The 15,151-nt window shown below is 36.3% G+C and overlaps 1 protein-coding gene and 1 long non-coding RNA gene across 2 annotated transcripts in view; one reads left to right on the forward strand and one right to left on the reverse strand.

Moving 5' to 3' along the window:
• LOC116147618 (uncharacterized) overlaps positions 1–15,151 on the forward strand; it is a 333,894-nt gene that overhangs the window by 200,209 nt on the left and 118,534 nt on the right. The window lies entirely within an intron of this gene.
• On the reverse strand, positions 8,618–12,528 carry LOC135318649 (beta-defensin 133-like). Its single transcript, XM_064476618.1, has 2 exons — positions 11,903–12,528; positions 8,618–8,772 (listed from the first exon to the last, which is right to left on the reverse strand). Exons 1-2 carry the CDS (start codon positions 11,958–11,960, stop codon positions 8,618–8,620), a joined length of 213 nt encoding a protein of 70 aa, XP_064332688.1. The 5' UTR covers positions 11,961–12,528.

Here is a 15,151-nt window from a genome sequence, read left to right on the forward strand (position 1 = left end):
TGGATAAGGTTATCTCCTGTGCATAATGCTTTTTATCTAGAGTGTCTTTGTGATGTCCTTTCTCTGCCGGGGAGATGTTCAGGTTTGAAATCTGTATTGAAGCAATTGATCTCAATATAGAATATACTAGAACATGTAAACCATGCTGGGAATTGTCATCTTGGGTGAAGTGAGCAGTTTCCTTTATCTTACCATGAATTTGTTATTTATAATGAGTAAAAAGAAAAATCTAAAAATGAAAGAATGTTTCTATTTTATTTTTTGTAGTTAAATAGATTATATAGAATTCCTATAAACAGTAGTACAAACACATTTGAATTATTAATTCACTCTGTTTTTGTTTTGTTTTGTTAAAATAGATGATTTGGAAAATTTGGGGAATTTTAACTTCTTTTCAATTCCTTCTTTCCTTCCTTCCTTCTTTTCTTTTTTCATCATGTTGATGTTTTAAATTGTGTCGCAAAGCTCATCTTTTGGGGAATTTCCATACTGCCTCTTTGGGGAGTTAATAATTTATCACCTTTGCATCCTTACACAAATTAACCACAATACAACATCTTTCTCTGGGCTACCTTTGCAATTGTAAATGGTATAATTGTTTAAGTGGCTTGCACAAATCAATAGTCAGGGACATTTTAATTAAATGTAAAGTGTTAATTGCCTTTCATAAGCAAATTTAGTGTGGGGAACAAAACAGACCACTAAAAAATAGAAATATTGGTTAGTTTATTTGGATTTAGCTGTATTGAAGTCTTAAGTGATTGCTCAGATCTTCAGAGGAGATGGAAAGGGTAGAAAAAGGCAGTACATGTAGCAGTTTTTTGTTTTTTTTTTTCATCACACACTTAAACAGCACTGTTAGGAAGGAAGATATGTCCCTTCTTCTTTTTTTTTTTTTAATCTGTACTGAAATGTATTTCAATTCTGGTCTTGATGTGGTGACCAGAGGACAGAGACGTTAGTTTTGGTTGGGAGACATAAACATCTAACCTTGAGTCTAATCATATTTCCCTTCTTAATGTGATCCTTGTGCTGGTGAAAAGTGAAAAAAGGACAACTTTGGGGAAAGAGTCTCCCATGCACAGAAGGGGTTGCAGATTGACAGTGAGGGGGCTAAATCCTCCCAGCTCACCTCCGCCATCTCAGCCAAGCAGGAGCCGGCAGCCTCTGAAGTGCCTGCTCAGGATTCACATCCTGTGACCTGCTCAGCTCCTGGCCTCTGCAGAGACCAGCAGTGGGGGAGCCAATTCCTGCCAGTCTGTCATGGGGACCCCTCACCCAGGAGTAGCTGATCTGGGGTCACTTCTTTCACAGCTGTCCCATATCCTGGCTGTGAACAGCTATGAACCAGTGAGGACTTGCTCCCAGTAGTGATCAGGTGGGGGTTGACATTAGAGACCTAGAAGTAAAGACTGCATAATAATTCCCTGGAATCGTCCAAGTCTCCACTCATCTTGCTACAGTTCTGAAATGAGATCTTAAAAATCCCTGCAAATCCTTTTTCACTTTAGCGGCTGTACATGTTACTCTCTGTCTGGTCTCCATTTCTCTCTGCACAAGCAGTTTTAGGCTTTATTTAAGTGTTGCATTTCCAAGTGTTCATGACTCTGTGCAGGGCTCGCCACACATCACTCATGCCTTATTTTACTGGGCGAGCGGGTAATTAGCATCTTTCACAATTAGCCAGGATTTGCTCTGCTAATTTCATTCCCTGATGAAGGTGCTAACTTGGCGTGAAACTGTAATATGTTGGGTGATTTATTAATTCTCCACTGATGGGTGGAAATCACATGCCGGGCCTTTACTGTTGAGAAAGTTAACAGCATCCATTTGTAAGAGATGGTATTTGAAAAGTGATGTTGGTGTGATTGAATGTGTGAATGTATAATGAAGTCAACCCAGATAGCCCCTTTCTGATTAAATTGTATTAAAATTATGTGGCAGTTCCTTGGAAAGAGACTCTTAAGTTAGAAATATGTGCTCATCTTTTAAGAGTAGCTGTCAGTCACAGTGTTGTCACTGGGGGCTATAGAGGAAAAAGTCATACCTGTTTTTTAAGCAACAAATAGAAGAAACCATACTGATAGGAAGGCCCTTTGCCTAAACAAGCTGTAATGTATAACTTTGAAAAACACAGGGAGCAAACTTCTTTAAGAAATCCCCAAATTGAGATTTTTGGCACATAAACCACTAGATTTGCGATTACGGGTTTCCCTTATCTTATTTCCACTCCAGGCATAAGCCTTTGATATTTAGGATGAGAATTCACAGTCAAGAAATATACTGAACACTAGGTTTCTGACAACACTTTTCCTGTCCCTTTTCCTCATTTATCTTGAGTTTCCCCCCAAAATCCTATGTTTTAAAAATAGTTCTTTTATCCAGAAGAAATCTGTAGGACATCATCACCTTAACCAAGTGATTAAAGTTAATGTCATCGATGGTGGGGAAAACTGACATTATGTGCCTCTTGATGAGTTGCTTTAAGAAGGACAATTTATGCAGTATTCTTGCCCCAGATTAAATACTCAAGTATCAGATACTCATCAGGGAGAAACAACAGAAATCGAGGAATATACTATAAAGTAACTTTTCCTAAATAATTTTGAAGTAGTCTTTAAAAGGATCAGTGTCAGGAAAGAAAACGAATGGCTTAGGAACGGTGTCAGACTGAAGGAGCCTAAGAGATATGAAAACTAACTTGCGTGGTCTCCTGTTGGATCTTTGTTGGGGTAAATTGCTATAAATACATTATTGAGGCAGTTTGGTAAAATATTGTATGGACTTTATATTAGACAACAGTGATGCATCAGTTTTGTATTTCTTGAATTTTATAAGCGCACTGTGACTATGTAAGACAGTGTCTTTGTTCTATGAAGATATACACTGAAAAATTCAGAGGTGAAAGGTAACTAGATCTGCAACTTACTCCCATATGGTTCAGTCAATAAATAATATACACTGTGTGTCTGTTAAGAGAAAGTGAAAGAACGATAAGTATATGTAGCAAAGCGTTTACTATTAGTGCATTTAAGGGAAGGCATCTAGGAATTTATTATACTCTCCTTACAATTTTCTGCAGGGTTATTTTTCTTCAAAATAAAAAGTAAAAAGACTTATGTGGAATTACATCAGATAAATCATGTACATCATAACTGATGTATTTTCCATTGGTATCAGTTTTTAAAAGTCCTCCAGACTCAATTAGATTTAACTTTTAAGAATGGAAGAATCATATTCTCAGTAATTATATAATTCAGTATGCTCACATACGGAAGATCTTAGACCTTTCCAGTCAAACAAAATCACAGAGGACTAGAGTATTTAGAACTTGGAAGGATATTGGAAAAGATTGAAAATAATTTCTTAGTAAGAATTCTATATCCACCCAAGCGGTAAATCAAGAGTGATTTTAAAAGACATTTGCCTACATGTAAATCTTCAAACTATCAATTTGCCATTCACTCTTTTTTAAAATGTTATTTTATTTTTTATTGAAGTGTAGTTGATTTATAATATTGTGTTAGTTTCAGGTGTAGAGCATAGTGATTCAATATTTTTACAGATTACACTTTATTATAGGTTAATGGCTATAGTTCCTTATATATCACTGTTACTTAATTATTTCATGTATAGTAGTTTGTATCTGTTAATCCTATACCCCTAATTTGTCCCTTCCCACTTCCCTCTTTCCTTTGGTAACCACAAATATGTTTTCTATATCTGCGAGTCTGTTTCTGTTTTGCAAATACATTTATTTTTGTTTTTTTTTAGATTCCACATGTACAGTGTTTACATTTCTCTGTCTGACTTATTTCAATAAGCATAATATTCCCTAAGTCCATTCATGTTGCTGCAAATGACAGGATTTCATTCTTTTCTAGGGCTGAGTAATACTCTATTGTGTGTGTGTGTATATATATGCTCTCCCTCTAATCATCTGTTGAGGAGCACTTGAGTTGCTTCCATGTCTTAACTGTTGTAAGTAGTGCTGCTATGAACATTGGGGTGCATATTCACTAATTCACACTTTAAATGAGTGTTTTTTTCTGGATATATACCCAGGAGGGAAATTGCTGAAATCATATGGTAGTACTATTTTTAGTATTTAAGGAACCCCCATACTATTTTCCATAGTGGCTGCACCAATTTACATTTCCACCAACAGGGTACGCTGGTCCCCTTTTTTCCACACCCTCTCCAGTGTTTGTTATCTGGAGGATTTTTGATGATGGCCATTTGGACAGGTATGAGGTAATATCTCATTGCTGTTTTATTTTCATTTCTCTAATAATTAGTGATGTTGAATATCTTTTCATGTGCCTCTTAGCCATCTGTATTTCTTCTTTGGAAGAATGCCTATTTGAGTCTTCTGCCCATTTTTTTATTGAGTTGTTTGGTTTTATTGATATTAAGTTTTATGAACTATTTGTATAGTTTGGATGTTAACCTCTTGTCAGTCACATCATTTACAGATATTTTTTCCATTCTACAGGTTGTCTCTTAATTTTGTCAGTGGTTTTCTTTGCTGTGCAAAAGCTTTTATTTAATTAGATCCCATTTGTTTATGTTTGCTTTTTTTTGCCTTAGGAGACTCTGTGCTCTGTATATCAAAACGTGTCAGGAATAAAAACGAGAAGGAAAATGTTAGCTTTGTTAACTTGGTGAGGGTTAGTTATCCTTAGAGATATACTTTTGATTGTGAATGATTACATTAGACTGTATGCATAGATAAAAATAATTCCAAACAGGGGAGTGTCTCATCACTAGTCAAACACTGCATGGAATCTTGCATTTGATTCTAGGAAAGAAAATGGAATAGAGTGGAAGTCCTGGAGCAGTTTATAGGCAGCAGTGCCTGAATCGTATGAGGATGTGAAACCCCATTATATGAAAAGGAAAACAGAAGGTTTAGCAAAAGAAACATAAATTACAAAGAGAGACTGTCAGGGTATCTTTGGATATTTAAAAGTTGGACATGAGAAGGTGATCAGACTTGTTAAGCAAAATCTGAAAGTATAGAACCAAGATGTGAATATTTCAGGGAAAGGGATCGAGGCTGATCGTGAGGAAGATGATTTTTCAGCCTGTTAGATCAGCTATCTAAAAGGGGAATCAGTTACTCCTGGAAGTTGCAAATTTCCTTTTATTGGGGTTATTCGAATACAAGTTGGGTAACTACTTGGTGGGAACATGTTAGAAAGAATTCAAGCGTCAAATGGAGAATGGACTGAAAACAGAGAATGGTATCTTTTAATCTTAAATACTATTTCCAAAATGAATGAGCATGAAACTTGGACCATTACCCAGCACAAAGAACTATTTGTGCCTGATTAGTCTGTTTATATGCCAAAGCCCAAAGAACTTCTTGAAAGATGCAATTTGTACAACCACTGAACTAAACACACTGGAACACTTGGATCTCTAAAATAAATTCTATGGTTAATATTAGAGCTGCTAGTTATGAATAAATTTAAATAGCATTTGCTCTTCTTCCTGATCTGTGTGTGTGTGTGTGTGTGTGTTAGAAACAGCTAGTCAACAACTATTTTTTGAGTGCCTAATCTATAGCATACTTTATTGGGTATTATGAGTATACAGAGATATATACTTACAGTTAACTCAAAAGGGTTTACCTTATTTCTCTTCTTTTTTCCTTTCTTTTCTCTTTTTCTCTCTCTACACATTTCTATACTCCAAACATCTTGATTTTTTTTTTTTTTTTACTTCTCATTGCACATAGATTTCAGCCCAAGCTTTGTCATTTGTTAGCTGTATAATTTGGTAAAATTACTAATCTCTTTAAATTCTAGTTTCCATATTTGTGAAAGATAATAATAGAACCAACTTCATAGTGGGGACTTAGTGAGATATGCTCATAGCTCTTAGCATATGGTAAGTGTTCATGCATTCACTCCTAGCTAGAGTATTGTTCAAATTCACTGTCATGTTTACCCTTATACTCTCTCATTAAACCCTTCTTATTCTTGGGTTCATTAGAACCTCCAACCAGCCACTACTCTCTACCACACTGCCCCCACCCACTCTTCTGTGGTTATCCTACTTTGTTTTGGAAAAGGATGGGCTTCCCACTTCAGTTTGAACCCCTGCACATCCATACCTCTACATTCAACTCTTGCCCCTACATGGGGAGATGGACAAATCTATTCTATAATGTCATTGAATTTTAGGTTGGGTAAATACTAGAGTTTATCCCATCAACCCACTCATTTTAGAGATGAGGAACCTGGGATAACAAAGACAGGTCTGGCCTTTTTCAGATAACAGAGCAATAGGAACATGTAACAGCAGAGTGAAGTGCTCCTCTACTGTAAAGTATCCCATAACTCTAGCTCCAAACAGTCGTGCGTGACTTGAGAGAATAAAGGGAAAAGGAAGAAGGTCAGAGCCTGTAGTCTTCTAAGGCATATTGGACAATGCTTTGGGTAAGCATGTTACCTGGGGCCTGTATCAGCACGGCTTCAGACCATCACACAAGAAAGGGTATGGGGAGGAAAGCACAAGGGTGAGCAAGAGAGGGTGAGATTCGAATTACTTCCCTGCAGGACAGACGGCGGGTTCAGTTCCCCTGAGGGCGCAAGGAAGATTCTAGCAGGAGATGGCTATGCCTGGTGGGCAGCTTTCTTGGAGGCCACAAGCAGCAGAGATGTAAAGAGGAAAACTGACAGCCTAACGTGGAAGAAGAATAAGAGGGTTCTGGTTCTGTGGGTAAACCTCATATCATTCCGAGACTCCTGCATACTTCTGTGGTCTTGGCTGTGACAGTGAGCTAGTGATGTCCAGGAATTCATGGTAATATGCCCACAAACATACCAATAATTTAATTGAGTTTTAATTATTTCTACTGAATCCATACCTCAATTATAATGAAAAGTGAGTAGATGAGAAAGTTGGAAGTCCTACAGAGGAGGTAGTGGGATTCTTGGAATCCCGATGAGAAGGCACATTGTAATAAGGTAAAATGATAGTATTTTGATTGTGTTACTATGATTTTTCACAATTTTTGTCTAGAGAGGAGACTCTAATGACTCTCTGTGGACTCAGCCACAGCCCGTGAGTGATGCTGGGTGTGAGAAATCTGGGAAGTACAACTTCTTTCTGTTTGACCCATGCTGGTGGTATTGGGAGCCTAGGGTTGTGTCACAGAATTCCTTTAGAAGGGATATGGAAATAATAGGTTAAAAATGGTGTCTTTTCTACCAAAGTGGCTGAAATTTATTGACTTAATGAAAACTGTATTCTAGAGATGTCACCGTTCCTTCTACAATTCTCCTCCACAATCCAGATAGGGAAAGGGTGATACATCTGACACATGTCTGTACCAGACCCGTGAAGAGCCAACTTTCCAACAGGTTCCATAAATGTATAGCCAAACATTCTTATTAGGAGCATCCCACAGAGAGAAATTTTATAGAGCAAAGATACAGGTGTACACAATGCTTCTGTTTTAGATTATAGTCTTAGGATGAATATTGCAATGGGTTTTTAAAATGTATTCAGTGACCATATAATAGCCAAATATGGAGAAATAGTAGCGTGATTCAGACATGCTTTCTATCCCAAAGAAGCTTGCAGTTCAGTGCTGAGAAAAACACATAAAGAGATAATTCTGAAAGTATTTTTTTCTAGTCAGAAAGGATGTATGTACCTGTTTTTGAAGTTCTTATGTTCATTGTACAACAGAGCTTAATTTTTAGTTGTGTATAACTGCTTGATTAGCTGTATGGCCTCACAAACCCTCTAAGCATTATTTAACACGTCAGGTTAATTTAAGAACATTTACACACTGTTTGCTTTGAAGAATTAAGACCCCTGGTAATTTATGCCCTCAAATATATGTCTCTACCTATTTACTGTATATGTTTCATGGACATTGCATTGTTTTATAGACATGTTGTGGCAATCAAAACATTTCTGGATCTCAAAGCCATACATTAGTAAAAAATATATAAGGATAATGATTAATAAAATTCCTAATATTTTAGCAAACCAAGAATTTTTTTTGTAGTGATCACACTGAATTCTTTGTCCTCTGTTCTCTAGGTCTTAGCTATGGGACTCTCCCAGGTTTCATCAGACTTCCCCTGTTGTCTGTTTCCACTGTCATATATCTGTGCCTTGGTTTCAGATATGGCCTCTTGTTAAAATTCCTAGTTTAGGAGAACAAATATATAAAACTGAAGGGTTGAACTGACTCTTGGACTAACTGCTTGCAGTGAATCAGGTCCCTTGATCCACGACCTGATGATGAGCCTATGCGTTTCATTTCTTTGGTCTCTTTCAACATCTCCCTCATTTGGAGAAGTGTCCCTATCAGTTTGGACACCTTTGCATCGAAGGGACCTGACAATGACAAATTTTCTGGTGTCAATTAGCATCCTTCTACCAGTTAATAGGGAACTGATATCCAAAATGATGAAATGTTTTCACAGAACCACCCAATATTGGATATCTCTCACTGTTGTCAGATCCTTAGAAGAGAATCTAGTTCCTCAAATGAGGCGATATAATCAAGAAGGCAACACGTACTGTGCAGGAGTGCTTAGTCATTCAGGCTCATTTATTACTGATCCTTAAACTCGCTGAACTTTGTGTTTCAGGAATGCTGTCTTTTTATTTCAGACTTCTGTATACAACAATCGGCCTGTAGTTTTGTGCAGAAACCAATCTGTGTTTCAGAATCATAGCATTCGTATCTACAATTGCCTTTCTTGATAAAGCAACTATAGATGTCTTTCATGGCACATTTCACTGTTAAAAGGAAGGAAAAAAGCACATAAGTCATTTAATCATTATTCATGCCCTGAACTTGGAATAAATCCATTGTCGACATGAAAATTATTACAGCATCTGCACATGCTAAGTCCCCCTACCCCCTACTGTAGGGATTTAAAAGTCATTTCTTTTACTATTTTTCTTGCGAAGACAGTTTTGTGATATTTTCTGTTTCATTATCTGTTCTCTCTCCAATTTTTGGCTGCCCACTAGTGGCTGAAGCTTAGTTTTCCATGGAAATTTATAGATAGTTATTGTTAGATCCAGAGTCGCTTTGGAACAGACATCATATATTCCTGAGGGTACCTACCCACCTGCTAGTTTTTTCCTCTAATTCAAAAGAAAGTAAACACCTACATTTTTTGGCTTTGGGATTCAAAAATGGGAAAACCCATTCATGTGGTTTAGATTGCTCTCTCGCTTTTGTCTTTAGGACTCTCTCTGATGGGAAGAATGACTAGAACCCTAGCAGGCACTGGGTTAAGAGGGATTCTCTGCACACACACACAGAGGTCTGAGGTGCTCAGGGAAGAAGAGTTGCTATGCTAGTGATGCCATTCGTGACCAGTCTTTGACACAGTGAAGAAGGGTGAAACTATTTAGCATTTCATCTTTTCTTTTCTCAGTCTCCTTTATAACATACTCAAGCCTCCATTGTTACATGTATCAACTCACAAACTCCTTCGTATCATGGATAGAAGACTTGATGTTTCACTGCTTCAAGAAATGCTTGCATTTTTAAATGGGTCACTAAGAGAGGGAGACTCACAAAATGAAAGCATTAAACATAATCATGGATGAACAGACATCAGCAAAGAAGGTGTATGAACAGTGTTCTTCCCTCTTTCCCTAGAATCTTAGGACCCAACTATGATGGAGTTGATGGAAGCCAATATTATTGATGCCTTCTGATTTCCGTAAATGTATGTTAGCCTAAAATCTCTGTTATTTGGATAACTAGGCCTTCAAGGAAAAAAGTCAAACCCATATTACACTGATTTTTTTTTTGCCATATATTTTAGGCCATGTGATATCACTGTTCCATTGTATGAATTAATGATGTCTCCTTATTTGTAATATCTAGAGAGCTGTTATTTATTGCCTTTGATGCCAGAGGGAAAAGACATTATCTCACCAGCTTAAAAATTCATCCTCAAATTACACCGTCCTACATGAGGGGTGCGAAGCATGTATGTCGACTTAATTGGAATTTACAAATAACAGAAGATGACAGCTGTCAAGCACCAGTATAAGGAAAAGAATAGCATTATTTAAGTGGCAATTCTAAATTAGCATATTTCCACTAGAACAAAAATAACAACTATCTTTTCCCTAGATAACAGCTATTGCATCATATAAAAATGCATATTTATGCCTAAGAAGGAATTGCAAATTTTTCAACTTTCAGATGCATGTATACAAGTCTCTGAGGTTTCATGAAGGTTCTCACATATGTTTTTCAAAAGTAAGTGGCAGGAGGGACACATGTAAATCATGATAACACAACTGAAATTAATATTTTATTACCCAAATGTGGTCGTCCTATACACTAGTCTTCTCCATTTGCAGGAAACCTTTGTTCGGGGTTAATGGAAAAAGAATCCTAGTTTAGTTCAATTTGTCCTGAGCTTAGAAAGATGTAATAGAATAATAATCCTCATAATTTTCATCTGAGAAAATTTATTATAACTATACAATAATTCAGACCATTTGAATCTTTTACCCAAAATACTTCTAGGTGTTTGAGGTTTTTTTTTTATTTACTCCATGCTGGACTTACTGTTAGAGCACTTGGTGTTATCTGTGCTGTTAAGGAATGGAATTTGAGTTCCATTAGTAAACTGTGGAAGCTCTAGGCCACTCCTAAATCAGAAGTCCCTAGAGTTTTATTTGTTTGTTGTATTTGTTTTTAAGGTGAGTGGAGTTATTTTCTTGGGGCATGTGTTTTTAGTGTTCTTGCATATACGAGAAAAATACTTTTTCTGTCTCAAGTAGCCTGAAATATGTCAAAACATCATTTCCAATGACCTCTAATAGAATATTTCCAATTAATGATGTCTCCTTATTTGTAATATCTAGAGAGATATTATTTATTGCCTTTGATGCCAGAGGGAAAAGACATTATCTCACCAGCTTACAAATGCAAGAGACATCCCTTGGTTGCTAATCCAACCTAAGAGTGGGAAGTACCAAGGAGGGTGCACAACCCAAGCACATGAAACCCAACAGGGTAAATATCTCCTCCATTGTCTCCTACAGTGGTTATCAAGGAAGAGTCTCTTCCTCCAAAATGAGACACCAGGATGTTACTTTCTTTCTCGGATGTTCCAACACAATTTAAAAGTACGTATAGTATTTAAGAAAGACATAATATATGGTAGTCCATATTAGGCACTTTGCATATTTACATATCAGTAATCCTTATGATAATATTATGAAGTAGCCTTCCTATACTTAATGCATAGATGTGGAAATTGATGCTGAAAGAATTACAACACCCTGATAGGTTTATAGAGCCAATAGGTGGCAGAAACCAAATCTGAACACAGCTATCGGTAACTCTTAACGGCCATGATCATTTCCTTACCTAATTAGTATTCATTGCCATGTAATCAAACCTGCAGTAAAAGAGCTTTTAAAATGTTTTTAGACTCTAAATCAGTTGAAAACACCATTTTTTTTTTAAAAAATGAGAGTTCTTGAAGTAAATCATGCAATGTTATACAGCCAGATCTATCATTCAGTGTTAAGTTCGTGGAAAATCCATGGTTACTGCGTTACACACAGTGTCCCATAATTTCCCAAGGTTTCCAGATGATTATTCTTTAATATGCTGTCTAACTTGTCTTTCCGGATAGCCAGCCTATATGGAGAACAAGGCATTTGATCAAGTCCCTAAACTATCTCCCATAGCGAGGACTCACCAGAAGCCTTACTTTTCAGTAAGATCCTAAGTCCTTTCTTAATGATTTACTCCGGGTGCCATCCCAAACCACTCCCTTGATAATTTAGTCACTCTTCTATCTCCAGCCTATCTCCAGCTGACATCAGCAAGACCTGTCCCTCCGTAAAGATTGCAACCGCTCAATTAACATTTCCATTTTACCTGGTGGCAATGGGGCCAGAAAGAACAATAAAACAAAGAGAAGGACAGGAGTCTTCATGATTGAAGAAAGTCAGTCAAATCGGCAGCTCTGGAGTCTTTCAGGAAGAAGAAAGGGGAGAGTATATCTTTTTATATGTCTCTCCCTTCGGTGATATGAATGTAGTCATTCATGTTTATCAGAAGTAACACTCCTATTTAGCAGTGCCTGGGGCAAAAGTGCTGGACATTGTTTTTCTTTTATCTTCGAAATGTAAAGGGCTCATGATATCGCCAGCAGATGATTATGGCTTTTAACAGCTAGTTGCCTAAGTAATTCCGTATCACTGGGGATTTCCTACAGGAAGTCTGACGCATGTAAATATGAGAATTTTATCTTTGCTTTTCTTTTTCTATTTCTTAAAAAGCTACGCAAAATAAACTACTGAATTTTAAAAGTAGCAGAAATTCTTGTCTACTAATTTATTACTTTTTGCCACTAGAACCACTTTTCCCCTGTGATTGATAGTCATTATTAAAACCTTCTTCATCATTACAGAAATAAGTAATTCTTTGCTCTCTCTCTTATGCAGTGTGGATCTTAGAGACACAATAGGCATAAGACAATTTTACAATGAATACATGCACTCCCACACACATACAAGCGAAATAATAATGTATGTAATGTGTTTGCAGGATGCTAAATTGATGCCACCATCAATATATACTAAGTCATTAGAGAATGAATTATTTGAATGGTGTCTGTAAGGAGCTATTTTAGTTAAGATTGTGTAAGGGGGATGTTTAGCCAAAGATCCAAGTCAAATTTTGCTTTGCTTTGCTTTGAGTGTTCCTTTTTTAAGACGTTAGGAGTAACAGGATTATTGGAAAAGGTGGTTACTGTGGTTCATTGTAGAGAAGTATTGTTGAATAGTAAGAGCTAACTCTAGTCTATCATTTACTGTGTAGGCACTGTTTTGAACAGTGTGTATATAGTAACTCATTTAATCCTTACAACATCCTGTAAGGTAGGTAAAATTATTTTCTACTTACCGATGTGGAAATGGAGACATAGGAGATTAAATCATTTGTCCAGTTTGATACAATTAATAAATGGTAGTGAAGGAAATTGAGCCAGGATGTTGGATACCAGAGTCTCATTTCTTGACCACCTTATATACACTGTGTAATTAGGGTTGTGATTAACTTATCTAAATCTCACCAGTGAAAACGTTAATTTGCTCTGATTTCCTTCATTGGTTGTGACATGATATAGATAAAAATGTCTATAAATGTAAAATACTAGAAAATTATGGATGTGATATTATTATTATGAAATCATTGAGGTTCCTAATTCTGCTAATACGGTTTTCAAAAAATAATTTTTTAATTTCTGGAATAACTTGGTTGAGCTCGTTAAATATTTTAAGTCATTGTACCATACATCATGTAGGCTGATATTCGTAAGGCAAAGCATTGCACTCATCTGATCGTTTAATTACCAGGCTGTCACATGTTCTGAATAAAAAGTACAATAGCAAAGTCCCTTTGTTCTTCAAAAGAAAAAATTTCTTTAAGAACCCAAGAAAGTGAGAGTGTGTCTGATATCTGAGTTGTAACATTGATTTCTGAGAGTGGGGCAGATGGGATCAAATGCAGCATCTAAAGACCAAGTAACCTAAAAAATCAACACAAAGAAGGTCCATTATTACATATCATAACACGCCACAAAGAGCAATAAAATAAGGTGGTATTTCTCAAAGATGTAGGCCCACTTAAATGTTTCTAAGTTTAGCTTTTCATGAATACAGCGTCTCAAATCTGTGTTGAAAATACGGCATAGTTACAAATGATGTTGGGATTAGCTAACTGTCAGGGAAAAAAGTGCAGAAATCCATGTCTCCTAACATACACTAAATAAAATGATATGCTTTGAATTACAGTAATCAAATGTGAATGTGTGTATGTATGTGTGTTTGTATGCATACAAAATATGTCAAAAATATATATATGGAAACATTTTAGAATCTCGTCACAGGGAGGCCTTTCTAAGCAAGAAAAAAAGCCTTAGAAGCTATACAAAAGATACTACGATTTAAACTATACAGAAATTTATAATTTCTTTAAGAATGGAAATCAAGCAAACCTTGGATAAGATACTTGCAACATGTAACATGTTTGTATTGTACATAAAGAATGAGTGCAAAATTATTTTAAAAATACAATCGTCGTAAAGAAAATTAAGAGATGTTTATAAAAAAGCAAGCGACAAGAGAAGACATACAGAAGCCCAATAAACTTACCCAAAATATTTAACGCAGTGGGTATTTGGAAAGTATGAATGAATACAATGATATTCTTCATAATTACATGTTGTGTTTTTGTTGTTGTTCTTTAAAGAGCAGTCATGAGTTGTGGGCTTTTTGTGGGAAGACAGGCAGGACATCCTGGCTGTGTATAAACATCAAAAATGTACTTTGACCCAGGAATTCCAAAATTTCATGTTCCTTCTACAGATCGTGTGCATAAAATCATGCATGAAATTGTAGGAACACAGAGACCCAAAGCAATATAATGAGAAATTGGAATGACAGCATTCCCATTGGTGTTTTTTTTTTTCCCCCACCCATTTGTGTAATAAGGTATGTGGAGATATCTTGTCACCTAGTTGGTTATAATTTTTTTTGAGTTTTGGTTTTACCATTATATTTGCTCTGTTTTAAACAACTGCATTGCTACCACCATCCTCCAAAATCCCTTTCTTCAAGTTTCATTGTAAATCTTGAATTATCCTTTGTCTTTGGCTAAAAAAATAATTCTAGTCTTCGTGTTTCTTCCCCAGCTTTTAATATTACAGAGACAGTTTGTGTTGTTTAGTACCTGTATGGAGGCTAAAATAACAGATATTTATGCATTTTCCCTTCCCATCCAGACAGAAGTAAGGAAACACAGAGCTAATATTTTATGATTCTAAGCTCTAGCCCAAGTTCGGAGTGTATTTAACCCCAGTTTAACAATACAGTTGACGCTTGAACAACGAGGTGGTTAAGGGTTCCCATCCTCCACACAGCAGAAAATCTTTCTGTAATTTATCGGTGGCCCTTTGTGTACACAGTTCCTCTGTATGTCGGTTCATTGGTATCTGCATCCCTGAATTCAACCAACTCGGATGGTGTAGTACTATAATATCTACTGCTGAAAAATGTTGGCGAGTAAGTGAACCTCCACAATTCAAATCTGTTGTTCAAGGATCCAGTGTATTGGCATTAGACA

The sequence above is a fragment of the Camelus dromedarius genome, chromosome 19 (assembly GCF_036321535.1).
Source record: "Camelus dromedarius isolate mCamDro1 chromosome 19, mCamDro1.pat, whole genome shotgun sequence".
NCBI classification, from domain to species: domain Eukaryota; kingdom Metazoa; phylum Chordata; class Mammalia; order Artiodactyla; family Camelidae; genus Camelus; species Camelus dromedarius.